The sequence below is a fragment of the Dromaius novaehollandiae genome, chromosome 28 (assembly GCF_036370855.1).
Source record: "Dromaius novaehollandiae isolate bDroNov1 chromosome 28, bDroNov1.hap1, whole genome shotgun sequence".
Taxonomy (NCBI): Eukaryota; Metazoa; Chordata; class Aves; order Casuariiformes; family Dromaiidae; genus Dromaius; species Dromaius novaehollandiae.
The window spans coordinates 4,161,275-4,186,997 of NC_088125.1; the positions used below are offsets into that span (position 1 = coordinate 4,161,275).

Genomic DNA, 25,723 nt, shown 5'->3' on the forward strand with positions numbered 1-25,723 from the left:
GCGGGTCTCGGTCCCAGGGGCACCGGGGAGGTCTCGGGGGTCCCCTCCCGAGGTGGGGGGGGGTCGCGGTGCCGGGGGGGCCCCCGCGGTGGGGACAGGCGCGGATTTGGCGACAGCCGATTGCTGCCGGTGGGACCTTACCGGAGCCCCCCCCCCCCCCAGCCCCCCCCCCCGGCGGGGCTCCGCGCGCGGGGGCTCCGGACGCCGGAGCCGCGGGGCGGGAAGGGCGCTGACCGCTGGGGGGCGCCGTCGCGCCGCGGCTCCGGGCCGGGGGGGGGGGGGGGGGGGGAGCGGGCAGAGCGCGGGGCCGCGGGTTCGAGTCCGGCCGGGGGCGCCCCCCCCATCGCCCCCCCCCCCGGCCCCCCCGCCCGGGGCGGGGAGCCCAGGCGTCCGAGGAGGTGCCCCCCACCCCGGGCATCCGGGGAGGGAGCAGGGAACCCAGGCGTCCGGCGCTGCCCGCGCGAACCGGCACCCAGCATCCCGCCCCTTTCCCCCCCCCCGCAATAAAGCCAAGGGGCCCAGGCGTCCGGCTCCCTCACCTCCCCCTCCCAGCCTTTCCGGCCGGCCCGTCTCGCTGGTTCCGGTCCTCCAGCTCCGCCCCCGGCCCGGGCCCCGCCGCCGAGACCCGCGGGCCGCGCGCTGCTGCTCGGGTGAGTCCCGGGGCCCCGGTGCGCGCCGCGCCGCCTTGCACGGGCCCCTTGCACGGGCGCTTTGCACGAGCGCCTTGCACGAGCGCGCCCTGTGCACGCGGCGGGGCCCCCTTGCACGAGCCCCGAGCACGCGCGGGGCCCCCCCCGCCTTGCACCAGCGCTTTGCATGCGGCACAGCCCCGTGCACGCGTGGCTCCCCCCCACCCCGGTGCGCGCGTGGGATCCCCCGTGCACGCGCGGCCGCCGCGCCTTGCCCCGGCCCCGCTGCACGCGGGCGGCCCCCGCCTTGCACGAGCGCCTTGCACGCGGGCGGCCCCTCCCCTCCCCCCCCCGGCCCCCTTTGCACGCGCCTTTCCCCGTGCACCAGCCCTTGCACCAGGGGCAGAGCCTCCCCCGGGTCCCCGCTGCACGCGCGTCCCGGGGAGGGGCGTGTTGTCGCCGGGGGGGGGACAGTCCTAACAGCGGGGGGGGGGGGGGAGCTGCAGAGGCTGGGGTGGGCTGGGGCACATCCATGGGGTGCTGTGGGTCCCTCGGGTGCTGGGAGCCGCAGGGTGCTGGTGCCTGGGGTGCTGGTGCCTTAGGGTGCTGGGCTTTGGGCTTTGGAGGGGGCCCTACGGTGCCGGGTGCAGGGTGCTGTGGCCACGTCTGAGCCGGGTGCTGCAGGGTGCCGGGGGCCTGGCGACGGCGGTGGCACCAGCATGGCGAAGGAGGTGCGGGCGCAGTACGAGCCGGTGGCGGAGATCGGCGTGGGCGCCTACGGCACCGTCTACAAGGCGCGGGACCTGCAGAGCGGCAAGTTCGTGGCGCTGAAGAACGTGCGGGTGCAGACGACGGAGAACGGGCTGCCCCTGAGCACCGTGCGCGAGGTGGCCCTGCTCAAGCGCCTCGAGCACTTCGACCACCCCAACATCGTCCGGTGAGTCCCGCGGGTGCCGCCTCCCACGCCACGGCCTCCGGCGGGGACCGGGGACCCCGCTGACGCCGCGTCCCCCCTCCCCGGCCAGGCTGATGGACGTCTGCGCCACGGCACGGACGGAGTGCGAGACCAAGGTGACGCTGGTCTTCGAGCACGTGGACCAGGACCTGAAGACCTACCTGGACAAGGCGCCTGCGCCCGGGCTGCCGCTCGACACCATCAAGGTGGGTCGGGGGGCCGGGACGGTGACCGTGGGACCGCGGCGGCCGGGGGGTCGCTCACGCCGGGCGCTCTTCGCCCTGCAGGACCTCATGCGGCAGTTCCTGCGCGGCCTCGACTTCCTGCACTCGAACTGCATCGTCCACCGGGACCTCAAGCCCGAGAACATCCTGGTGACCAGCAACGGGCAGGTCAAGCTGGCCGACTTCGGCCTGGCCCGCATCTACAGCTGCCAGATGGCCCTGACCCCTGTGGTGCGTGGCCGGGCCGTGGCCCCGGGGGGCCGGGGGTCCCGGGAGGCTGCAGGGCCACGTAGCCGTGAACCTGCGCAGCCACAAATCCAGCGCGATGGGGCTTGGGTGGCCCCAGGGCCGTGTGGCTGTGAAGCTGGGTGGCCATGGAGCTGTGGGTCCCAGGTGGCCATGGCTTGGGTTGGCCATGGATCCAGGCAGCTGTGGGGCTCAGGTGGCCACGGATCCAGGTGGCCACGGCTTGGGTTGGCCGTGGATCCGGGGAGCTGTGGGTCCCGGGTGGCCACAAGCCTGGGGAGCTGCAGGTCAGGGTGACCCAGGGGCTGGGTGACAGCAAATCTGGGAAGCCACCGTGGGGCAGGGTGGCCGTGTTCGTGGACACTCGCAGATCCACGTGGCTGCGAGTCTGGGGAGCCACCAGTCCCCGGTGTCCCTAGGGTGGCCACAGATCCTGGTGGCCAGGGGACCGGGTGGCCATGAACCGAGGAAGCTGTGGGTCCCATGGCGGGGGGACAGATCTAGGTGGCCACGAATCCAGGGCACTTCGGGTCTGGGTGGCTGCAGCTCTCCGCGGCGGTGGCCCCCGGGCAGGAGGGGACCCACGGGCGGTGGCCGCGGCGCTGAGCCGGTCCCCGTGCCGCGGGCAGGTGGTGACACTGTGGTACCGGGCGCCCGAGGTGCTGCTCCAGTCGACCTACGCGACGCCCGTGGACATGTGGAGCGTGGGCTGCATCTTCGCCGAGATGTTCAGGCGGAAGTGAGCGCTGGGGGGACGCCGGGGGGTGGCTCTGGGGGGGGGACACGGGTGCCTGCGGTCCCCGGCACGCCCCACAGCTCCGTCACGGCGTGCTGCCGGCCGGGAACGTGGCCTGGGGGAGACCCCTGCCCCAAACCGAGCCCCCGCGTCCCCCGGCGTGGCTGGGCGATGCCGGCGGGTGACGGTAGCAGTGAGTCCCCACGCTGGTGACATCCCCGTGTCCCCCCCAGGCCCCTTTTCTGCGGGAACTCAGAGGCCGACCAGCTGGGCAAGATTTTTGAGTAAGTGACTGGGGGAGCAACTGGGGCAGGTGGGGGGTCCTGGGGGGCTGGGGCGCTGGCGCCTGGGGGTGTCTGGCCCTGACACCATTTCTCCCCCCCTCATTGCTCCCCCCAGCATGATCGGGCTCCCCGTGGAGGACGACTGGCCCCTGGACGTGGCCCTGCCCCGCTGCGCGTTCACGGCCCGGCCCCCCCAGCCCGTCGAGGGCTTCGTCCCCGAGATGGAGCCGCTGGGGACCCAGCTGCTCCTGGTGAGACTGGGGGGGGGGGACGTGGGGGGGGCCCTGGGCTGGGGACAGCCCCCAGTGTGCCCAGGGCTGGGGAGACCCCATGCCACCTTCAGGTGCGTGGGGGACATGCGTGGCCCTGGCGTGGCCCCCCCAACTCCGTGTCTCCCCCCCCCCCCCCCCCCCAGGAGATGCTGACCTTCAACCCCTACAAGCGGATCTCGGCCTACGACGCACTGCGGCACCTTTACCTCCAGGACCGGGGTGCGGGCGAGGGCTAGCGGCGCCCGCGGGGGCCGCGCAGGACTGGACCCGGCCCCCCGGCCCCCCCAGCGCTGACGGACTCAGGCAGCGACCCCTTTTCTAGGGGGGGTCTAGCACGGAGGGCTCACGCGGGCGCTGCTGCCGCGCTCGCGCGGGGGGGACCGGAGCGTCGCTTCGGGCGGGTGCCCGGCCCCCCCGGCCCCGTGCGAGCCACGTGCGAGGGAGGACGAGGCCTCCCGGCACTGGTGCTCCGCTCGCACGGCGGAGCGGGGGGACGGACAGCCCTGGCGCGAGGTGGCCTGGCCGCGCTCCCCCCCCGTGCCGGGGCCGCCGGGTGCTATTTATGAGGATTTGGCGCGGACGGCGGGGGGGGCGTGGAGACGCGTGCCGGGTTTTCTCCCGGCTCCGGACACTGCCGTTCCCAATAAAGGGGCGCGGGCAGCGCCCAGGGTGGCCTGGCCCCCTGCCCGCACTGTCACCTGGCTCGGCTGCCGGCTCTCGTGCGCCACGGGGACGCGGGGAGGGGGCCCGGGGGTGACGGAGAAGCCACCTGCCCCCACCCCGCACAAGGCCACGCTGGGCACCCCAAGGAAAGCCGGAGCCGGCGTCACTGAATGGCGTTTATTTGAACTGTCTCGGACGCGGTGACATCCCTACAGGGGCAGCGGGCAGACCGGGGTGGGGGAGACACACGGTGCTGCCACCCCCTCCGTGTGCAGTGGCATGGAGGGGGGGGTCAGCCCAGCATGGGGGCACCTGCCTGCCCTCCCTGTGCCAGGCTGGGGCGGGGGGACACCCTGGGGCAGCGCCAGCCCTGGGCCAGGTGAGGGGGTGAAGGGGCAGGAAGGTGCTGAGGGCTTTTGGGTGCTGCTTGTCCTGTTTCCCAGCATATAAATAACCAGCATGCACCAGTCTGGGGGGCAAAGCTTACTGGGGCAGGGTGGGGGGGGAAGTGGGGAGCCTTGGCCCGGAGCAGCTGGGCCCGTCCGGTGCCCGCAGAGAAGAGGGGTGTCCGCGGCCTCGGCGCCTGCTCCGGGGGCCGGCCCCCGCCATGGGCACTGGGGGGGCCACGAGCCCAGCTCCAGCCGGGGCCGGCCCCCGCCGCGAGCACCGGGGGGGCCGCAGCTCGCCGGGGCGCTGCCGAAGCCAGAGGGCACCGCCACCCTCTTGGGAGCCCCTCGGGCCCGGCTGCCACGTGCCGAAGGCTTCATGCGGCGGCGGCGCGGCCGATCAGCGGCTCGGGAACGTGGCAGCGGCCCCGCGCGCCCGGAGGGGGGGCGCCTTCAGCGGAGACGGGCCCCGGGGGGGCTTCCTAGCGGCTACGGGGGCGGAGGGGCGGCGCGTGCCCCGGCGGGGGACGGGGCAGGCCACCACCCCTATAAGAAGGCACTGGGGTTGGCTCTGGGGTCCTTCTGGTTCCGGTACCGCATGGCGAGCCACACGCCCAGGATCTGCAAGAGAGGCGGCCCGGGGGGCAGTCAGGGGTGCTGGCATGGCCCCCCCGGTTCCCCACCCCCCGGGTCCCTCCTCACCTCTGTGAAGCTGAAGAAGAGGCCGACGCCGCCCAGGATCTTCAGGGCTTCGTCCGAGTGCTGCAGCATCTTCTCGCCGCAGGTCAGACACTTGGCTCGGGGGTCTTTGCCCAGGAGGGTCTTGCACTTCTGTGGGGGGGGGGGGAGATGCTGGGGTGAGCGGGGGGGTGCGGGGGGGGGGGGTGCCCGGGGGCGGCAGGGCGCCGGGGCCCCCACTCACCGCGGGGCAGACGCCAAACTCCGCCTGGAAGGTCTGGAAGTCGGCGGTGCTGTTGAGCAGCCCGCAGCAGTCCAGGTTCTTCTCCAGCTCCGTCTTGGTCTTGTTGCTCAGGATGGGCCAGGTGGAGCTGAAGAGCCCCTCCTGCGCGGGGAGGGGGTGCGGGGGGGCCCGCCGCCGTCAAACCCCAGTGCCGGGGGGTCAAAGCCCCCCTGCACCGAGGGCACGGGGACAGGGACAGCGGTGCGAGCACAGGGGGTGGCCCCCAAGGCGGGGAAGGGGTGTCCCTGCTGGCAGGGGGACAGCACGTGGCCTTGTGCCCACCTGGGGCGATGCCACGCTGGCCTGCGAGTGACCGGGGGGGGGCTGGGGGCCTCCAGTGTCCCCCCAGGGCAGGCCAGGCACAGGGAAAGGCGGGGGGTGGCCCTGTCCCCCTCCGGCCCCGCGGGAAGGACTCACCTGCCGGCTCCTGTTAATAGCCAGGCACGAGCAGGACACGCCGAACTGGAAGACGAAGACGAGGCCCAGGATGATCATGTACTGGGGAGGGCGGGAGTCAAGGCAACGGGCTCGGCACTGCCCCTCCTCGCGCCCCGGAGCCCCTCCGTGGGGCGGCTGGGGGGGCTGCGGCCCCCGCCGGCTCTCCCATGGGTGCCGGCAGGGGAAGCTCTCCCAGGGGTGCCGGCCCGGCGCGGGGGCACGAGCAGGGCTGCGGTTTCCCTTCTGCTTCCCTTCCCACGGGGGAAGCGAAACAGCCCTGGCCAAGGCCGTGCTCAGCCGGAGCCGGGCGCGGGGCGAGGGTATTTCCCAGCCCGTGCATTTCCCGGTGCGGAGACGCTCGGAGCCCCAGGGCCCCTCAGGGCAGCCCCGGGCGGCATTTTGGGGTTGGCTCCGGGCGGGGGCTCTGAATTGGCAGCTCCCTCCCTCGGGCTGCGAGCGGGGAGAGCAGAGCTTCGCCCCGGGTTGTTTATAGAGCGGAGCTGCCGGGATATCGGGGTTGGATCCGTATCTCGAGCGCGCCAGGCTGCGTCCCTTGTCCCCCCCACCTTGTCCTCGCGCCCCCCCGTCCCCTCGGGCGAAGGATACGAAGAACAGCATGACCTGGTGGTGGTGGATGGCTCCGATGAGGCCCACGATGGCGATGAGCAGCAGGAAGAAGCCGACGGCGATGACGCCGCCGATGATGTGGATGCTGGAGACGATGCCGAAGCCCTTGCCCCAGGCAGCCACGCCGATGAGCAGCAGCCCCACGAGCTGCGGCGAGGGGCAGCGTCGGCCACGGCCCCCCCCCACTGGCAGCAGCCCCCGCGGCTGGGCCGGGGAGGGGAGACGGGGCCCCCCCATCTCCCCCGTGCCTCAGTTTCCCCAGGGGTAAAACCCCGCTCCGGGGGCTGCTCTGAGCTCCAGGGCTTGGTGCCTGCGTGGGGAGGGGTCGGCCTGGGGCCGCTCTGCTCGGGGGGAGGGGGGGGCAGTCCCTCTGGGCTGGGTGCTTCTCTTCCCGAGGGGCTGGGGCGGGGGGGGGGCCGGCACCGGGGGGGGGGGGGGCCAGCACCACGGGAGCCTGTGGCCACCCCCCAGCAACGCCACCCGCAGCCGGAGCTGCTGCTGGGGCCAAGGCCATGGGAAGGAGGTGAGTCAGGAGGGTGCGGGGAAACCCTGCGGAGGGGGGGGGGCGAGCGCTCCTGCACCCCCCCGGGGCCCCTTCGGGCACGGCCCCACAGGGTCTGGCTCCTCGGGACAGGTCCCCCCTGGAGCCGGGGGATTTGGGGGGTGGGAAGAGCTGAACATGCCCCCTGGGCAGCAGCTGGACGGGACGCTGTCCTCGAGGCTGGGGGGGGCCGTGGGGCTGGGGGGGGCCGGGGCTGCCGTCCGCGTCTCCTCCGTTATCGGGAGGCGCCCGGGGGCCCCTTCCTGGAAACGTCCCGCCCTGGCGCTGCCACCGCGGGCCCCGGCCCTGGCCCGGCAGATTAGAGGGGCCATCGGGGGGGGGGCGGGAGCGGCCTGGCCTCTCCGAGCCCCCCCGGATCTCCCCGGGGGGGGAAGGGGGAGGCTGGTCCTGCCGGCCCTGGGGCTGGTTCAGTTGGGGTCAGTTTGGGGACGAGGCCTGGGGCAGGGACATAGACACGGCCTGGGGGGGGGACATGACCCACAGCCCCTCTGTGGGTCTGGGGAACTAACTTGTCCCCCCCCAACCCTGCCTAGGGCCCCCCCAGCTCTGGCCTAGGGCCTGGAGGGGCTCAGGGCACCCTGTGTGTGTGGGGGGGTCCTTGTGGGGTCTCCCAGTCCTTTCCTGGGAGGGGGGCTCCCTATTTTTCCCCGGGGGGGGCCACGTCTGCTCATGGGGGCCCCCAGCCCATGGGGAAGGAGTCACACCCCCCGAGGAATGGGGGGGCCCCCAAGGGACCCCAGAGCCCCTCGGGGGGGGCTACAGCAGGGGGGGCCCCATAGGGGCTCCAGACTCCAGCGAAGGGGGGGCGCCCCTTCCCCAACGAGGCCCCCCCATGTCCCAGCCCCCCAAAAGGTACCCAGCCCCCCCCATGAGGGGGATCCCCTCCCTTCCCCTAGGGACCCCAGCCCCCCTCCCCGAGGAGCCCCCCTCCCTCCCCAGAGACCCCAGACCTCCGGGGGGGTTCTCCCCCTCCCCGCGACCCTCCCCATCCCAGGGACCCCTCCCTGCGCCTTCCCCTCCCCCCCCGCGGGGTCCCCCGCCCCGCCGCGCCCCGCTCACCACGTAGACCACGTTGAGGGCGCAGAGGGCGTTGCGGGAGCAGGCGAAGCCGCCGCACACCATTTTGGGGAGCGGGGGAGGGTCCCCGGGGCGGGGGGGGGGCAGCGCAGGCCCCGCCGCTCCTGGCCCTTTAAATCCCAGCCCAGCGCGCAGCGCCGCACTGCGCCTGCGCGACACACCCGCCGCCGCGCGCCTGCGCGGGCCCCGCCCTCGCGCCTGCGCCGACCCAGAGGACGGGCGGAAGTACACCTGTCGCGGGGCTGCGCATGCGCGCGGGGCGCCCTGACGCCGCCGCCAGGGCAAATGCCCGGATGGTGGTTGCCCACGGGGATGGAAGGGGGGCGCCCTGGATGGAGCAGCCCCCTCGGGGCAGGCCTGTGGCCTCCCCCTCAGCCCCACAAGTGCCCCAAGGCTCCTTTATAGCCCACCGAGTACCGAGCAGTGCCCCTATAGCCCCCCTAGGTTCCCCAAAGTCTGCTGTAGCCCCTAGCACCCCCGTGGTCCCCTTCCCCACAGCCCCTTGGGTTCCCCCAGGTCCCTATTGCCCCCCCTGGGCTGCCCTATGGTCCCCTATAGCCCCCCATATACCCTTAGGTGCCCCCATGGCCCCCCATAATCTCCCAAGGTCCCCCTATAGCCTTCCTACATGTCCTTAGATGATTCCATGGCTCCCCATAATCTCCCTAGCCCCCCCCCCCAGCCTCTGCGGGACCCCCTTTGCCCCCCAAATATGCCTAGGTGCCCCCATAATCTCTCCAGGCCTCCCTATAGCCCCCCAGACCCCATAATCCCTCCCTGACCCCCAGAGCCAGATGCAGGGCCAGGGGCCAGCGCGGGTGTCCCCGTCCCTCCCCCAGGCGCTGGGAAGGCCTTGGGCCGGCGACATTTGGTCCCTTAAATATTAAACAGGCTCCGGTGATAAGAGGGCGGCCGGGTCAGGAGGGGACAGCGAGCGAGGCCCCAGCGCCGCAGGGGGGATGGGGGGGGGTGACGGTGGCCGAATCCAGGTGATCCTCCGGCTCAGGTAAGCGGGGCCTGGCACGGCGCCTTGGCGAAGCCGGGGTGATTAAACCCCCCACCCCCCCGGGGCGCCGGCGGCCCTGGGCCTCCCCGCCACGCGGCCTCCCCGCCACATGCTCCGCCGCCGGCCTTCGGGCACGATCGGCTGCGATAGAGCCGGGATATAAACGGCGGCAGCGGGCGGCGGGGGGACGGAGCCATGATGGCGGCGGCGATGGCGGCGGCGGCGCTGGGACTGCTCTGCCTCCTGCCCGGCCTGGCCCACGGGGCCTCCCTTGGCGAGGGGGCGGCCGGCGCCTCAGCCCCCGTCGGCCTCCCCTCCGCAGGGCGCGAGCGGGCCGAGGTCCTCGCTGTCGCCTCCATCTCCGACGACGAGCTCAAGGAGGTCTCGGAGCAGCTCTACGCCGCCGACGGGAACCGGGCTGCCAGCGGGCAGATCGTCCTCGACCTGCAGTACGAGATCGCGGCTTCCAAGGCCAGCGCCGGCAAGGACTACGCCTCGAATAGGTGCCGAGCGGGGGGAGAGCCTGGGCGCCTGTCTGTCCCTCCACCCGTCCGGCTGTCTGTCCTTTCGGCCAGCCATCTATCCACCCATCTGTCCATCTAAGTAGCCTTGCAGCTTTCCATCTATCCTGCAAACATCCATGCCTGTCCTTCTATCCATCCGTTTGTTCATCTGTCCGTCTACCTGTATATATTTTTCTCTTCATCCACCCTATATCCATCCCTCCATCCTATATCCATCCATCCCTCCTACATTGATCTATCCCTGCTACATCGATCCATCCCTCCTACACTGATCCATCCTTCCTCAACTCAGCTGTCTGCGCATCTCTCTGTCCACCCATATCCATCTTGTTGTCCACCTGTCTGTCCTCCCATCCTTGTCCATCTGTCTGCTGTCCTTCCAGCCATCCCGTACCCGTCCCGTATCCATCCTGTATCTGTCCATCCACCCCGTATTCACCCACCCACGTAACCTGCTCCTGTGCCTCTGCCCCTGTCCCCGCGCCTCCCTCGCCGTCCCCGTGGCCCAGGCTCTTCAAGTACGTGGCGGAGGCCACGCTCTTTGCCAAGCCCACCTTCGCCCGGCTCCTGGCCCTCCTGGACAACTACGAGGAGAAGACGGGCTACAGCGAGACGCTGCTGTCCAAGGAGGAGCAGGAGGTGGAGGCCTTCCTGGAGGCCGTCTTCCAGACGTCCGTCATGGCCACGCTCACGAGCTTCTTCCTCGACAAGGGTAGGGGATGGTGGGGACAGGGGCTGGGGATACCAGGGGAGCAGGAAGGGGCTGGCGCTGCGTGGGCTGGGGGAGGCCGTGCCCCCCGGCCCGGCCCCACGCCGTGTGCCCCCCCCCAGGCCTGTACTCCTCGGCGAAGGCTTTCCAGGCTGACCTGAAGGAGATGTGGTTCGGGCTGTACTCGCGCTCCAGCGGGGCGGCCCTCGACTCCTCCGGCTTCGAGCACGTCTTCCACGGTACCGCGGCCAGGGGGCACGGGGAGGACGGAGCTGGGGGGACGCGGGACGCATGGGGAAGGGAAGGACGGGGGGATGAGGGGACAGAGCCCATGGGGACGAGAACGGGGGGAGATGGGGACCTGGGGATACAGGGCGGAGGGGGGGACAGCGCCTGGGGACACGAGGCCACGTTGCTGTCACACTGCTCTCTGCCCAGGGGAGATCAAGAACGGGAAGGTGTCAGGCTGCCACAGCTGGGTGCAGCTCTACGAGCTGGAGAAGGCCGGAGAACTCAACTACCTGAGCTACAGCTACGACGGGCCCGTGAGTGCGGGGACGGGGGGCCCCCAGGAGGGGACGGTTCCCGTCACCCGAGGGACACGGGTCCTGGCAGCTCCCCGACTTGTCCCCAGCGCCTGTATCCCAGCCACGGGCATCCCCCGAGTCCCTGGGCCTGTTCCCAGGGTCTGTGTCCCCCTGTGGCCATCCCCGAGGTCCCTAACCTCCTCCTGGCGAATGTCCCCAGAGACCCTGTTCCCCCGACCTGGGTCCCTCTTCCTCTACCTCCATCCCCAGGTCCCCGTCCCCCTGTGACCAACCTCAGGGTCCCTGTTGCCCCATGACCATCCCCACGGTTCCTGTCCCCCCCCCCCGTGACCGTCTCCCCAGTCCTTGTGCCCCCGTGCCGCTCCCCAGCATCCCTGTCCCCCGCGGCCGTCCCGACGCGTCCCTGTGCCCGCAGTGGACCGCCTTCCCCGACGTCCTGGCCCTGCAGTACCGCTGGAACGGCTACCTCAAGAGCATCGGCTCCCTCTTCGTGGGCTCCAGCCCCGAGTTCGACCTGGCCCTCTACACCCTGTGCTACAAGGCCCGGCCCGACCAGAAGTGAGCGGGGGACCCACGGCGCGGGGTGGCAGGGACCCACGGCGCGGGGTGGTGGGGACCCACGGCCCGGGACAGTGGGGGCCGTCCCCGAGCGCCGGCGGGGTCTGCCGTCCCCGCGGGTCACAGCGCCGTCTCCGTCCCCGCAGGTGCGAGGTGAGCCTGGGGGGCGAAGCCGCCCAGATCCAGACCTACTCCTGGACCAGCTCCTTCTACGGGGACAACCAGCGCTTCGTGGCCTCCTCGTACCCCGTGAGCCCCTGAGCCGCCCGCGCCGGGCAATAAACCTCCGCTCACCCCTCGCCCTGCCTCTGCCGGGGGGTCCCGTGGGTGCCGTTCCGGTGGGCACCGGGCCACGTCGTGGCGGTGGGGAGCCGCGGGGGGGACGAGGGGGCGGCTGTGTTTCCTCCCGGGCCCTTCCCGACCCCGCCGGGGCCACGGCTCTGCTCGGAGCGGCACCGGGGACGCGACCGTCCTCATCCTCCCCGGGACGTGCCGGTGGCGGGGACGGCCCCGCACCCAAAGGCCCCGCGGGGACGGGGACGTGGCCCTGGGGTGCAGCCAGGTCTCCAGCCACGCCGGCCCATGTGACGTGCTCCGTGGCGGGGGGGTTGGACCCCCGGGTGTGCAGGCAGCGTGCGCGTGTTGGCATGTGTCCCCAACGTGTCCCCAACGTGTCCCAGGCCTTTCCCCGGCGTGTCCCCATCCATGGGCGTCCCAGGGTCCCCGGCACGGCCCCAGCGGGCCCCGGGGGCGGCAGCGGGCGCGCCGGGCCGCCCGACGTGCCCCGACGCGCCCCGACGCGCCCCGACGCGCCGCCGGGGCCGGGCCCCGCCGCCGGTTCCCAGGCCCAGCCCTGCACCCGCCGGCGGGCGCCGGTGCCAGCCCCACCGGGGTGACGCCAGCCCCACCGGGGTGACGCCAGCCAGGAAGCGCGGCGAGACGCAGCGAGGCGCGGCGGGGGCCGGATGGCCCGGGGGGGGTGAGGACGCGGCGGGACGAGCCCGGGGCTGCGCCATGGCCCCGGGGAGGCGGCGGGGGCCGGCGCGGAGCTAGCGGGGCGGCGGGGCGCCATGAGCACCCCCCGGCAGCTGGTGCTGGCCGCCATCCGGGCCGAGGTGAAGCGGCACGAGGGGGCCAAGCAGCACGTGAACAAGCTGATCCGGCTGGTGGAGACGGTGCCCGACGCCCGGCTCCGCGCCAGCCTCGCCGCCTCGCTCAGCGTCGTGCAAGGTACCGGCGCCGCGGCCCCCCCCCGGGGACGGCGGCGGGCGGGGGACGGCGGGGTGGCGGCGGGCAGGGAAGCGCTGGGAGAGCGCTGGGCAGGTGGATGGATGGACGGATGGATGGATGGATGGATGGACGGATGAGTGCGGTCCTTTCCGCCGGGCGACGCGGGGCTGGCATGGCGCCGTGGGCGATGTCGGGGGGTGCCACGTCGCCCTTTCGGGGAGGTTTTGGGGCCCCGTCTCTCGCCCGCCCGCCCCGTCTCTCGCATCCGCCAGCGCTGACTTCCTGTGGGTGCTGGGACGGGGAGGAGGGGGGGGCTGTGCTTGGGGGGGGGGGGCCGGGACACCCCCACCGAGGGGTTCCCACCGGCCTGGCGCCCCGGGGGCCCCGGTGGGGGTGAGGCCTCATCCTGCCCGGTGCTGGGCCGGGGCGGCGGCGCGGTGGGCTGGGCCCAGCGGGCCCCGTGCTGCCGCAGGGAGCCGCCCATGGGGCGCCGTGCGTGGGGAGGGGGGGCTGCGGGGGTGGGGGGGACCTCCGGGGCTGGGGGTCCGTGGCCCCCCGGGCCGTGGCGGCTGTGCCATCGGCGCGGTTTCCGCTGCAACAGCCCCGGCGCTGCGGTCGGTGACGTGGGCCGTTTCCTCACCTCCGGCGGGCGCCGGGGGGGCCCCGCACCCCGTGGGGGGACGGATGGGCCCCCGCGGCCCCCCACGGTGGCGCGGCCAGGGGGCCGGTGCGGGGCGGGCTCTGCTCCCGGGGTCCCCCCTCCCCGCGCTGAACCCCTGCATCCCCGGCATCGCCGCGGTTGCCGTGGCGACGGGAAGCAGGGGGATGCCTGGTTGCTAGGCGCCCGGGACGTGGTACCCACCGCCGGCGCCGGGGGCCCCGGCCCCCTCCCCGGAGCCCAGCCGGGTGCTGCTCCGGCCCCCGAGACCCCGTGATGGGGTGCACGGCCCCCCCCTCTGTGCCCCACACCCCCCCCGCCTCTGGGGGGGGCACTTAGGGGGCAGGCAGGGACCGGGGGCCTTGGCAGGATGTGGGGGGGGGTGCGACTGCACCGGGCGGGGGGTCAGGTCTGATGTGACCCAGTGTCACCCCCCAGGGCCAGAGGCTCAGTGCCACTGTCACCACCCCCCGCGCAATGGGGAGGGTCCCAACCCCACAGCCGGGGTCCTGTGGGGGGCACTGGGAGAGACTGGGCTGCACTGGGAGGGGGTCCGGTGCTGTCACCGGGGGGGGGGGGCCACAAGGGGTCAGGTCTCCCCCATGGCGGGGGTCACCGCCTGGCCTGGGGATACCGTCCCCCCCGTCCCTAGGGCTCGGTGGCAGGGGGGACACGAGGCCCCCCCCCAGGGCAGTTTTGGGGCCGGCGTGCCCCCCCCCGGCAGGCAGGATGGGGGGGGCGGCCGCGTGCCCCGCGCGAGCGTGGCCGTGGGCGGGTTGCTGTGGTGACGCGCCCGGCGCCGTCACGAGCCCGCCGGGGGGGCGCGGGGGCCGCTCGGCTCCCCCAGGGCGGGGGGGGGACGCAGCACCCCACGGGCCACCCCGGGGGCACCAGGGACCCTGCGCCCCCCCCCACCGCGGGGCATTTTTGTCCCCCCCGGGTGGCACTGTCACCGGACACGGGCTGCAGGCAGGTCCCCATCGCCCGTCCCTGCCAGCTGGGGTGCCAGCAGCCCCCGCCCGGGCACCCATGGGTGCACCCGGAGGGGACGGGGGGGCTGCTCTGCCCGGCCTGACCCGGGCACCATGTCTGTCCCCAAGTACCGTATCCGTCCCCTGGCACCGTATCCATCCCCGGTTACCATATCCGTCCCCTGGCTCCGTATCTGTCCCCTGGCACCGTATCCATCCCCGGGTACCATATCTGTCCCCTGGCTCCGTATCTGTCCCCTGGCACCGTATCTGTCCCCAAGTACCATATCCATCCCCAGACACCATATCTGTTCCTGGGCTCCGTATCCATCCCGGGTACCGTATCTATCCCTGGGCTCCGTATCCATCCCCGAGCACCGTATCCGTACCCTGGCACTGTATCCGTTCCTGGGCTCTGTATCCTTCCCCTGGCTCCATATCCATCCCTGGGTACTGTATCCATCCCTGGGCACCGTATCCGTCTCCTGGCACCATATCATCTCCTGGCACCGTATCCATCCCTGAGTACCCTATCCATCCCTGGGCACTGTATCCGTTCCTGGGCTCCGTATCCATCCCTGAGCACCGTATCTGTCCCCTGGCACCGTATCTGTTCCTGGGCTCCATATCCGTCCCTGGGCTCCGTATCCGTCCCTGGGCACCATATCCATCCCTGAGCACTGTATTCATCCCCAGGCTCCGTATCCCTCCCTGGGTGTCGGATCCATCCCCTGGCACCATATCCGTCCCTGAGCACCATGTCTGTCCCCAGGCTCTGTGTCCCTCCTTGGGTACCCTGTCCGGCCCCGGGCATCGCATCCCTCCCTGCGCCGTGCCAGGCCGCGGCCCGCGCGGGCAGAGCAGGGGCACGGGGACACCCCGGCGCCGCCCGGGGACCCGGGGAGGGGGCCCGGGGCGTCGCGGTGACCGCCCGGTCCCGGTGCCACCGGCGGTGCCAGCCCGCGCGTGCCCGGCCCCCGCCCCCGGGGCGAGATCCCGCTGTTTTACTGCATTTGCAGCCCCGCCGTTGCCGTGGCAACGGGATGCAGAGGATTTCTGCGCCGCTGCTAAAAATGCCAGAAAAGCGAGGCGGCTGGGCCGGCTCCGGCTCCGGCATCGCTCCGGCATCGCTCCGGCCGCGGGCCCGGCCTGCGCCCCCCGCGCGGCCCCCCAGGGCGCCCGGCGCGGCTGCGGGGGGGGGACCATGAGGGCGAGGGGTGGGTGTAGATGGAGGAGAGGGTGCAGGAGGGATGGGGGGTGAACGGAAGGCGGATGGAGGGATGGAGGTAGAGGGGTGGATGAGGGGTGGAAGGAAGAATTAGAGATGGAGGAATAGATGGGGATGCTGAAGAAATGGATGGAGGGCGTGAACGGAGGAGTAGAAAGATGGATGGGGTTGTATAGCTGGAGAGATGGATGGGGAAGGTGAAGGGAAGGATGGGGTGAATGGGGGGATGGAGGGGTGGGTGGTGTGCAGATGAAGAGGTGAAGGGAGGGATGGAGGGAAAGATGGAAGGGGTGAAGGGATGGATGAAGGGACATGGAGGGGATGAAGGGATGGATGGAGGGGATGAAGGGATGGATGGAGGGGATGAAGGGATGGATGGAGGGGGGATTGAAGGGGTGAAGGATTGGATGGAGGGGGTGAAGGGACAGACGGAGGCAATGCAGGGATGGATGGAGGAATGGATAGAGGGGGCGAAAGGATGGATGGGGGATGGATGGAGGGAGTGAAGAGATGCAGGGATGGGTAGAGGGGATGGAAGGATGGATGGAGGAGTGAAGGAATGGATAGAAGGGATGGAGGGATGGATAGAGGGGATGGGGGGCTAGATGGATGGAGGGGTGAAAGGATGAATAGAGGGATGCAGGGATGGATAGAAGGGATGGAGGGCTGGATGGATGGAGGGGTGAAAGGATGGATAGAGGGGATGGGGGGATGCAGGGATGGATAGAGGGGATGGAGGGCTGGATGGATGCAGGGATGCAGGGATGGATAGAGGGGATGGAGGGCTGGCTGGATGGGCAGGGTGAAGAGATGCAGGGATGGATGGAGGGATGAAGAGACGGATGGAGGGATGGATGGAGGCAGGGGGGCAGGAGGAAGGGCTGAGGGGTGGCTCCCGGCAGCGAAGCCGGTGCCAGTGCCAGTGCCAGGGGGAGGGGGGGGTCCGGAGGGTCCCTCCCGCCGGCGCCGGGGGGGGGGGAGCGGGGGCGCCCGGGAGCGCTCGCGCGTGCCCGGTAGCACCGGGGGCCGCCGCCCGCCCCCTCCCTCCCTCCTGCCGCCGCCCGGGAGCGGCGCATGGCGGAGAGCGGCGGCGCCGGCCCCCCCCCGGCGGCGCAGGGCCCCCCCGCCGGGCCCCGGCCCCGGCCCCGGCCCCGCCGCGCCGCCACAAAGGAGGAGCCCGTCGGGGCGCTGCCGTGAGCCGCCGGCCCCGGCCCCGCGGCGGCCGGGCATGGCCCCCCCCGCGCCGCCGCCCCCGCCAACGCCGGGCCCCCAATAGCCCCCCCCCCGCCCCCCCCGCCATGCCCCCGCGGTCGCCGCCGCCCGCTCGCTAGCCCCGGGGCTGCGCCCCCCCCCCCCCCGGCGGAGCCCCCCGGGGCGGCGGCGGCGGGGGGAGGTGGGGGGGGCGGCCCCGATCCGGCGGGCGGGGCGGGGGGGGCCGGCGGCGGTGCCAACCCCTCCGGGGGCGGGCGAGCGGGAAAGGCTTTGGGGAGGCAGGGCCGGGGGTGGGGACCGCGCCGGAGCCTCCATCCGGCACCGGCGGACGCGGAGCGGCGCGCGGCGCCGGAGCCCGGCGGGGGGAGGCCCGGGGGGGCCCTGCCCGCACCCATGAGCAGGGCCGCCGGCCTCCAGCGCCGCACCACCTACCTCATCTCCCTCACCCTGGTCAAGCTCGAGTCGGTGGCGGGCGAAGCGGAGCCAGCGGCGCCCGGCGATGCGGCGGCGGCGGCGGCGGGCGGCCGAGCCGCGGCTGCCGGTGCCCGCGCCGAGGACGGCGGCAAGAGCAAGAGGCCGGAGCGGCTTTTCCAACGGCAGGACGCGCTTTGGATAAGTACGGCCGGCTCCGGCCCGCCCGACGCCTCCCCGCAGCCCGGCAGCCCCCGGACCCCCAGCCCGGCGCCGGAGGGCTCGGCCGCCCGCGGGCCCGGTGCCGCTCGGGGCCGCTCGCCCGACTCGCCGCCCGCCGTGCCCCCCAAGCCGGACCCCGCGCTGCTGCCGCCGCCCGCCGTGCCCCCCAAGCCCGACCCGGCCCTGCTGCCGCCGCCGGCCGTGCCCCCCAAGCCCGACCCCGCGCTGCTGCCCCCCAAGCCCGCCGCCGTCCCGCCGCCCGCCCGGGGGGCCAAGGGCACCTCGGAGGCGCCCCCCACGTGCCCCCCGGCCGCGGGCTGCCCGCCGGGCTCCCGCCGGGCGCTGCTGGGCCAGGCCGGCCCCGAGGCGGCCCCCGAGGGGGCCAAGCCCCCGTCGCAGCCGGGCCCCGGGGCGTCCTCGCCTCACCCGGCCGCCGGCGCCCGGCGGCTCCGCTTGGCCAACAAGCCCTTCAAGACGGTGACCACCAGCGGGGCCAAAATGGGCGCCGAGGCCAAGGGGGGCAAAGGCGCCCACAAGGGCCCGGGCAGCCGCCTCTCGTGGCCCGAGGGCGAGGGCAAGGGGCGAGCGAAGGCCGGCGGCAAGGCGGGCGCCGAGGCGGCCCCCCGCCCGCCCGCCCGCGCCCGCCTCTCCCCCCGCAAGGGCAAGAGCAAGACCCTGGACAACAGCGACCTGCACCCGGGCGCCGGGGGGCTGTCGGCGGCGCCGGCCCCCGGCGAGGGCGGCGCGGGGCTCAAGCGGGGCCGCGAGGGCGGCCGAGCCTCCACCCGCGACCGCAAGATGCTCAAGTTCATCAGCGGGATCTTCGCCAAGAGCCCGGCGTCCACCCCCACGCACCCCGCGCCCCCCTGGGCCCTGCTCAGCGCCGAGCTGCCCAGGGGGGCCTCCCCCAGTGAGTACCGCGGCCCCCCCGGCGGGACGGGGGGGGTGGGGGGGTCCCGGACGCCTGGGCTCGCCGTGCGTCGTGCCTCGGTTTCCCCCGCATGCGGCGTGACTGTGCGGGGGCCTGGGTGTGTGTGCAGCTGGGGGGGGGGAATGAGGAGGTTGGGGGGGGATAAGGAGGTTGGGGGGGGAGAAGGAGGTTGGGGGGGGTCCCTCCCGGACGCCTGGGTCCGCTTGTTGTCTGCGCCGTGGGGTGTCATGGCGCCGTGCCTCGGTTTCCCCCATGGCGGGTTGGGGGGGGCCGGAGATGAGAAGGGAGCGGGGGGCTCCCGGACGCCTGGGTCCGCTTGCGGTCCATGCTCAGGGGGTGTCACCCCCCACCCCCCCACCTGGTGTGGGGCAGCGACCTGTGGGGCTGGTGGTGAATCCGGGGGGGGGAAGGACCTGTCCATGACCCATGGCATTGCGGGGGGGGGCTGTGACAGGCAGGGGGGCACGCAGGTGGCGTGTCCCAGCCCACGCAGGCCACGGGGCGTCCTGGCCCCCCCGGCTGAGCCGCCGTGCGTGGGGGGACTCACGTGTCGGCCGTGCGTCCTGCCCCGGTGCTGTGGTGGCACTGGGGGCCATGGAGCAGCCTGGGGGGGCGGCACGTGGCGGGGACGGCCCGTGGCCCCGGGCCACGCGTGGGCTGCTGGGCCCCCCTGCCTCGGTTTCCCCCCCGGGGCCCGGCCCCTGCGTGGGGAGGGCTCTGCCGGCCGGGCCGTGGCCGGGCTCGTGGCCGCAGCCAGGGCTCAGCTTCTCCTCCCAGCCCGGGCGCTCGCTGAGGCCACAGAGGGGGCCGGGATGGGATGGGGGAGCTGGGGCTGCCCCGTGGGGGACAGGCGTCCGTCCATCCCCGTGTCCATCTGCTTGTGCCCCCATCCATCCCTGTATCCCTTCGCTGGTCCGTCCATCCCTGTATCCGGCCACATGTGGCATGGTCATCTGTTCGGCCCTTCATCCATCCGTTCAACCATCCCTCTCTCCGGCCACCCCGTCTCCATCCGTCCGTCCATGCCCGCCTCCATCCATCCCATCGCCATCCGTCTGTCCTGCCACCGTCCATCCATCCGCCCCTTGTCTGTCCACGCGCCGTCCATCCATCCGTCCGCCCCGTCCCCGTGTCCCCCCAGCACCCGCCCCACGGCGCCGCGTGGGCAGAGCCCGGCGGGGGGGCCCGGGGGTGGCAGCGGGGCCCGTGGGTGGCACAGCGCCGTGATGACGCGTGGGGTGACAGGCAGCGGCGTTAACCCCTCGCCTGCCGCGCGTGGGACCACGGCGGGGGCCAACGCCGGGGAGGGCACAGGGGAAACTGAGGGTGACACATGGGGGGACCCTCCGCCTCTCCCCTGCCTCAGTTTCCCTGTGCCACGCCGTGGCCTTGTGCCCTCGAGCACCCGTGTCCTCGTGCACCGAGTCCTGCCGCACCCCGTGGCCTCGTGCACACCGTTTTCTTGTGACTCGCTGCGTCCTCGTGCCCGTCGCGTCCTCGTGCACAGCGTGACCTTGTGCCTGCCGTGACCTTGTGCCTGCTGTGACGTTGTACCGCCGTGTCCCGGTGCCGCCGTGCGCGGGGAGGGGAGGGCCGTGGGACGGCCACGCCGGGGGGCTCCTGGGGGGGGGGGGGTGGCAGGGTGCCACGGCCACGGCTTCGCCACGGCCCGTCCCCGTGGCCCTCCCCGCCGCCTCCGCCAGGCTCGGTGCCGGGTGCCGTTGCTTGGTGACGGCTCCGCGGCCGCCCACGCCGGGAGCCGCCGGCGGTGCTGCCGGCAGGGCCGGGGGCGGCCGTGCCCCCCCGGGGTCCCCCTCACCCCTCTCCTCCCCGCAGAGGCCTTGGTGAACAGCCAGGAATGGACCCTGGGCCGCTCCGTCCCCGAGATCCGCCTGGTGGGTACCGTGGCCCCGGGGCACCCGCCGCGTGCCGGCCCCGGCGTGGCGTGCCCTGACGCCGCTCTGCCCCTCCGCAGGGCATCCTGGGCAGCAGCAAGAGCGGCAAGTCGGCCCTCGTGCACCGCTTCCTCACCGGCTCCTACGTGGGCCTGGAGCCCACGGAGAGTGAGTGCCTGGGGCCAGGCGTCGTCACGGGACTGGGAGTGACCACGGGGTTGGGAATGACCATGGGGTTGGGCTTGGCCATGGAGCTGGTCATGGCCGTGGGGTTGGGTATGGCCATGGTGCTGGGCATGACCATGGGGTTGGGAATAGTCATGAGGTCAGACATCATCATGGGACTGGGAATGACCACGGGGTTGGGAATGACCATGGAGTTGGGCTTGGCCATGGGGCTGGGCATGGCCTTGGGGCTCAGACCAGCGACGGGATGGGGCATGGCCACGGTGTTGGCAATAGCCATGGGGCAGGGCATGGTCATGTGCCTGGGAATAGCCATGGGGCTTGGAACGGTGACGGCATCGCGCATGGCCATGGCGTTGGGGACAGCCACGGCTTTGGGATGGCCATGGCGTTGAGCGTGGCCACAAGACTGGGAATAGCCACAGCGTTGGGCATGGCCATGGGGCCGGGCTTGGCCGTGGGGCTGGGCCTGAGCCCCCTCCCTGGCCAGGCTCACCCCATGGCACGTCCCCTCCACGGCGGGGCCGCGTGCCACCCCCTTGTCCCCTGGCTCCAGGCGGGCAGTTCAAGCGCGAGGTGATGGTTGACGGCCAGAGCCACCTCCTGCTCATCCGGGAGGAGGGAGGCGCCCCGGACGCCAAGGTACGTCGGGGCCGGGGGGGGGGGGCCGTGGCGGCTGTGGCCGGCGGCGCGGAGCCGTGACGCCCCCGTCCCACGCGCGTCCCCCCCCCCCCCCCCCCCGCAGTTCGCCAACTGGGCGGACGCCGTCGTCTTCGTGTTCAGCCTGGAGGACGAGGGCAGCTTCGAGGAGGTGACGCAGCTGCACGCGCTGCTCAGCAGCCACCGGGGCGCCGGCGACGTGGCCCTGGCGCTGGTGGGCACGCAGGGTGAGCCGGCGGGGCGGCGCGGCGGGGGCCGGGGGGGCGCCGGGACCCCCGCCTCACCCGGCGCCCGCCCGCAGACAAGATCAGCTCCTCCAACCCCCGGGTGATCGAGGACGCCCGGGCCCAGGCGCTCTGCGGCGACATGAAGCGCTGCCTCTACTACGAGACCTGCGCCACGTACGGCCTCAACGTGGACCGGGTCTTCACCGAAGGTGGGCGACGGGGCGGGGGGGGGGGGGAAGCGGCGGCGGGGGTCCCCGCGGCCGGGGGGGGGTGACGCTGCCGCTGTCCCCGCAGTGGCCCAGAAAGTGGTGGCACTGAGGAAGCAGCAGCAGCTCCTGGCGTCCTGCAAGTCGCTGCCCAGCTCCCCCAGCCACTCGGCCGGCTCCACTCCCGGCGGCATCCAGGTACCGCCGGTCCCCGCCGCGGCGGCTGGACGGGGACACGCCGCCGGGGCTGACCCCCCCCCCCCCCCCCGCCGGGGCACCTCTTGCAGGCCAGCAACGGCGGCCACACCAGCGACTACTCGTCCTCGCTGCCGTCCACCCCCAACGTGAGCCACCGGGAGCTGCGCGGGGAGCCGGCGGTCGCGCTGGGCACCCCCAGCTCCCTGCACCGCGGTGCCAAGCGCCGCACCAGCCTCTTTGCGGTACGTCCGCCGCGGCCCCAGCGTGGCGCCGAGAGCGGCGTGGGGACCCCCGGGTGGCCCGCTGGTGGGACCCCCCCCCCCCCGCCCTGGGACACCCGCCCTGCGGGACCCCTATCCCTCCGCCTTTCCCGCAGAACCGCCGGGGCAGCGACTCGGAGAAGAGGAGCTTGGACAGCCGGGGCGAGGTGGCGGGCAGCGGACGAGCCATCCCCATCAAGCAGGTGAGCACGGTGACGTCCCTTTGCTGCCACCCTTTACTGCCGTCCCCCGATGTGGCACGGTCCCCCTTCTCCGTCATCCCCGGCCGCATCCCCTCTCACCGTCCCTTCACCCCCCCAGAGCTTCCTGCTCAAACGCAGCGGCAACTCCCTCAACAAGGAGTGGAAGAAGAAATACGTCACCTTGTCCAGCAACGGGCTCCTCTTCTACCACCCCAGCATCAACGTGAGCGTCCCACTGTCCCTACGGCCCGTGGCCTCCGTGGTGGGGCTGGGCGCAGCGTCCCCTCCCCGCGTGGGGGGGGGACGGAGGGGACGGCGTGGCCCTGCCGCGCTCAGCACCGTGCCCGTCCCCGCGCCAGGATTACATCCACAGCACCCACGGGAAGGAGATGGACCTGCTCCGCACCACGGTGAAGGTGCCCGGCAAGCGCCCGCCGCGCGCCATCTCCGCCTGCGGCCCCTCGGCCAGCATCAACGGGCTGGTGAAGGACGTGGCCGGGGTGCAGGCGCCCGAGGGGGCCGGTGAGTACCGGGGCGGCGGGATGCCCCGGGGCGCGGGGGACACGGACCCTCCGCGAGGTCCCCGTGTCTCACTGCTCACCCCCTGCCCGCAGCCAGCACCTCCCCGGTGGGGCTGAGCCTCCCGCCGGAGCCGGGGCTCAAGGGCCTGGGCAAGGAGCGGTCCTTGCAGCGCTGCGCCTCCGCCTCCAGCGCCAAGGTGCCCGGCACCGGTGAGTGTCCCCCGCGTCCCCTCGGGCCTCCCGGGACCTGCTCCCTGCGGCAGAGCCTGGGCTGTGACCGCGGTGGCCCCGGGGAGGTCCTGGGGACCTGGTGGTCTCGGTGAGCCCAGGGGCCTGGTGATCCTGGTGGCCCTGGTGATCCTGGTGCTCCCAGTGATCCCAGTGGTCGTGGTGATCCCGGTGACCCTGGTGATCCCAGTAAGCCCAGTGGCCCTGGTGCACCTGGTGGCCCCGGGGACCCTGGTGGGCTCACTGCTGCTTGTGGCCCCGGTGAGCCCGGTGGCCCCGATGGCCCCGGTGAGGCCAGGGACCCCGCCGACGCGGCGTGTGGGTGTCTCAGCAGACGGCCCCCCCGCCGTCGAGGCCATATCCAGCCCCAGCAGCTCAGGCAAAGACCCGCCGCCGTCGCCCATGATCGACAGGAAGAAGCACCGCCGGAAGAAGCTGATGACGCCGTCCAAGACGGAGGGCTCGTCGGGACAGGCGGAAGGTGAGAGCCCCGCGGACGCTGCCCCGGAGACCGTGGGCCTCGGGGCTGGTGGCCACGGGGCTGGTGGCCCCCGGGACGATGCCGCATGCTGGGATGCCCCGGGGCTCCGGCCAACGATCCCTGGAGACCCGGAGGTGACCGCCGGCTTCCACGTCACAGCCCGGGCCCTGTCCTTGCCCTGGGGCCACCGCTGCCACGCACCGCACCCTCCGCCCTGGCACGTCCCCCTCTTCCTCGCTCTGCAAACGCCTCCCCCTCGCACCCCCCCGCCGGCGAGGGGCCCCCGCGCTTCGCCCCTGCGCCCCGGGGCTCCTCTCGTGACTCTCTCTCCCCCTTTCCTCTCTCTGCTCTCGCTGCCCCGGACCCTCCGCAGCCAAGCGCAAAATGTGGAAATTAAAAAGCTTTGGTAGTTTAAGAAATATTTATAAAACAGGTAACGTGGTCCGCGGCCGGCTCCACTCATGCATGTGGCTGTCTCCCATCCTCGCCTGCCGCCGTTGCATCCGCTGCCCCGTCCCCAGCGCCGCGGCGGGGAGGGCTCGGGGCCGGGGCCGGGGCCGGGCAGAGCCCTGGGAGCCCTCCGGGCCGATGGCGCGGAGCTCCTCAGCCCAGTGCCCCCAGATGCCCCCACTGACACGGCCACGGGGACGTGGGATGGAGGGTGCCGGGCTGGCGGCCCCCGGCCGAGCTCTGGGAGGGTCCGCGCAAGGGCCACGGGAGCCGGCCGCAGCCGCCCACCCCGGCCTTCCCGTCCCGCAGAGGAGGAGAACTTCGAGTTCATCATCGTGTCGAGCACGGGGCAGACGTGGCACTTCGAGGCCAGCAGCTTCGAGGAGCGGGACGCCTGGGTGCAGGCCATCGAGAGCCAGATCCTGGCCAGCCTGCAGTGCTGCGAGAGCAGCAAGAACAAGGTGGGACCCCCGGGACCCCCGCCCCGGGGGCTGCCGCGGCCACGTGTCCACGCCGCCGCGGCCGCCCCGCTCACCGCCGCCTCCCCGCAGGCCCGCGTGGACAGCCAGAGCGAGGCCGTGGCCATCCAGGCCGTCCGCAACGCCCGGGGCAACTCGCTGTGCGTGGACTGCGGGGCGCCCAGTGAGTGTCGGCTGGGGCGGGGGGGTGCCGCCGGCCACGCGATGCCGCGGGCCACGCGATGCCACGGGCCACGAGATGCCACGGGCCACGTGACGCCCTGGGCCACGCGATGCCGCAGGCCACGCGATGCCACGGGCCACGAGATGCCACGGGCCACGTGACGCCCTGGGCCACGCGATGCCGCGGGCCACACGATGCCACGGGCCACGAGATGCCCTGGGCCACGCGATGCCGCAGGCCACGCGATGACCTGGGCCATGCGATGACCTGGGCCATGCAATGCCCTGGGCCACGCGATGCCACAGGCCACGCGATGCCACGGGCCACGTGATGCCCTGGGCCATGCAATGCCCTGGGCCACGCGATGCCCTGGGCGACATGATGCCCTGGGCCACGCGATGCCCTGGGCCACGCGATGCCACGGGCCATGCAATGCCCTGGGCCACGTGATGCCACGGGCCACGCGACGCCCTGGGCCATGCAATGCCACCAGCTGCACGATGCCACGGGACATGCAAAGTCATGGGTCACGTAAAGCCACAGGCTGCGTGATGCCGTGGGCCGTGCAGTGCCACGGGCCGTGCAGTGCTGTGGGTCACACGGTGCCACGGGCCGTGCAGTGCCATGGGCCAGACACTGCTGTGGGTGACACGATGCCATGCAGTGTCCCAGGCCGGGCCCTGACAGCCTCTGCGTCCCCCCCCCAGACCCCACGTGGGCCAGTCTCAACCTGGGGGCACTGATCTGCATCGAGTGCTCGGGGATCCACCGCAACCTGGGCACCCACCTGTCCCGCGTGCGCTCCCTCGACCTGGACGACTGGCCCCGGGAGCTGACGCTGGTGCTCACCTCCATCGGCAACGCCACGGCCAACAGCATCTGGGAGAAGAACACGCAGGGCCGCTGCAAGCCCACCCCCGAGTCGTCCCGGTGAGCGGCCCCCGGCCCCCCCCGGCCTCCGCGCGGCTCCCTGCGCGGCTGCGTGTCCCTCTGCGCGTGGGGGACGCCCGGCACCGAATGGCTGAGGTTGGAAGGGACCGCTGGAGATCGCCTAGCCCAAGCCCCCCGCTCGAGCAGGGTCGCCCAGAGCCCGTCCCCGTCCCCGCGAGGCCCCTGACGCCGCGTGTCCCCGCAGGGAGGAGCGGGAGTCGTGGATCCGGGCCAAGTACGAGCAGCGGCTGTTCCTGGCGCCGCTGCCGGCAGCCGAGGCGCCGCTGGGGGAGCAGCTCTTCCGCGCGGTGCAGGAGAAGGACCTGGAGACGGTGCTGCTGCTCCTGGCCCACGGCAAGAAGGAGCAG

At 73.3% G+C, this 25,723-nt stretch overlaps 4 protein-coding genes across 5 annotated transcripts; 3 read left to right on the forward strand and 1 right to left on the reverse strand.

Moving 5' to 3' along the window:
• The first annotated feature begins 576 nt into the window (after window positions 1-576).
• On the forward strand, window positions 577-4,043 carry CDK4 (cyclin dependent kinase 4). 2 transcript variants are annotated; one of them, XM_064498367.1, is made up of 8 exons: window positions 577-650; window positions 1,314-1,566; window positions 1,655-1,790; window positions 1,872-2,039; window positions 2,684-2,793; window positions 3,024-3,074; window positions 3,190-3,325; window positions 3,490-4,043. In XM_064498367.1, exons 2-8 carry the CDS (start codon window positions 1,349-1,351, stop codon window positions 3,580-3,582), a joined length of 912 nt encoding a protein of 303 aa, XP_064354437.1. In that variant the 5' UTR covers window positions 577-650; window positions 1,314-1,348; the 3' UTR covers window positions 3,583-4,043. The 2 variants fall into 2 exon arrangements, with proteins under 2 accessions (XP_064354437.1, XP_064354438.1); XM_064498368.1 differs by lacking the exon at window positions 3,024-3,074.
• A 129-nt stretch (window positions 4,044-4,172) lies between these two features.
• On the reverse strand, window positions 4,173-8,256 carry TSPAN31 (tetraspanin 31). The gene is made up of 6 exons (XM_064498369.1): window positions 8,043-8,256; window positions 6,401-6,568; window positions 5,774-5,854; window positions 5,318-5,458; window positions 5,098-5,226; window positions 4,173-5,016 (listed from the first exon to the last, which is right to left on the reverse strand). Exons 1-6 carry the CDS (start codon window positions 8,103-8,105, stop codon window positions 4,942-4,944), a joined length of 657 nt encoding a protein of 218 aa, XP_064354439.1. The 5' UTR covers window positions 8,106-8,256; the 3' UTR covers window positions 4,173-4,941.
• Window positions 8,257-9,237: 981 nt separating this feature from the next.
• On the forward strand, window positions 9,238-11,704 carry LOC112983395 (uridylate-specific endoribonuclease C-like). Its single transcript, XM_026100498.2, has 6 exons — window positions 9,238-9,569; window positions 10,100-10,302; window positions 10,422-10,538; window positions 10,738-10,844; window positions 11,263-11,405; window positions 11,552-11,704. Exons 1-6 carry the CDS (start codon window positions 9,262-9,264, stop codon window positions 11,664-11,666), a joined length of 993 nt encoding a protein of 330 aa, XP_025956283.2. The 5' UTR covers window positions 9,238-9,261; the 3' UTR covers window positions 11,667-11,704.
• Window positions 11,705-17,723: 6,019 nt separating this feature from the next.
• AGAP2 (ArfGAP with GTPase domain, ankyrin repeat and PH domain 2) lies at window positions 17,724-25,723 on the forward strand (the record flags this gene model as incomplete). Its single annotated transcript, XM_064498422.1, has 18 exons — window positions 17,724-18,247; window positions 20,105-20,163; window positions 20,244-20,331; window positions 20,906-20,991; window positions 21,095-21,236; window positions 21,311-21,445; window positions 21,531-21,640; window positions 21,730-21,882; window positions 22,017-22,103; window positions 22,222-22,326; window positions 22,463-22,625; window positions 22,718-22,834; window positions 23,187-23,333; window positions 23,707-23,766; window positions 24,093-24,244; window positions 24,335-24,425; window positions 25,133-25,355; window positions 25,561-25,723. Coding segments are annotated over exons 1-18 (2,493 nt in total), but the record flags the coding sequence as incomplete, so codon positions are not given.

Excerpts from the sequence above, each read along its gene's own strand:
- CDK4 (XM_064498367.1), top strand. The coding sequence starts at position 1,349 with ATGGCGAAGGAGGTGCGGGCGCAGTACGAGCCGGTGGCGGAGATCGGC. Across the intron at positions 2,040-2,683 it reads AGATGGCCCTGACCCCTGTG|GTGGTGACACTGTGGTACCG; the intron begins GTGCGTGGCCGG and ends TGCCGCGGGCAG. Across the intron at positions 2,794-3,023 it reads GCCGAGATGTTCAGGCGGAA|GCCCCTTTTCTGCGGGAACT; the intron begins GTGAGCGCTGGG and ends TGTCCCCCCCAG.
- TSPAN31 (XM_064498369.1), bottom strand. The coding sequence starts at position 8,105 with ATGGTGTGCGGCGGCTTCGCCTGCTCCCGCAACGCCCTCTGCGCCCTC. Across the intron at positions 6,569-8,042 it reads CCCTCAACGTGGTCTACGTG|CTCGTGGGGCTGCTGCTCAT; the intron begins GTGAGCGGGGCG and ends CCCTCGCCGCAG. Across the intron at positions 5,227-5,317 it reads AGTTTGGCGTCTGCCCCGCG|AAGTGCAAGACCCTCCTGGG; the intron begins GTGAGTGGGGGC and ends CCCCCCCCACAG.
- LOC112983395 (XM_026100498.2), top strand. The coding sequence starts at position 9,262 with ATGATGGCGGCGGCGATGGCGGCGGCGGCGCTGGGACTGCTCTGCCTC. Across the intron at positions 9,570-10,099 it reads AAGGACTACGCCTCGAATAG|GCTCTTCAAGTACGTGGCGG; the intron begins GTGCCGAGCGGG and ends CCCGTGGCCCAG. Across the intron at positions 10,539-10,737 it reads CTTCGAGCACGTCTTCCACG|GGGAGATCAAGAACGGGAAG; the intron begins GTACCGCGGCCA and ends CTCTCTGCCCAG.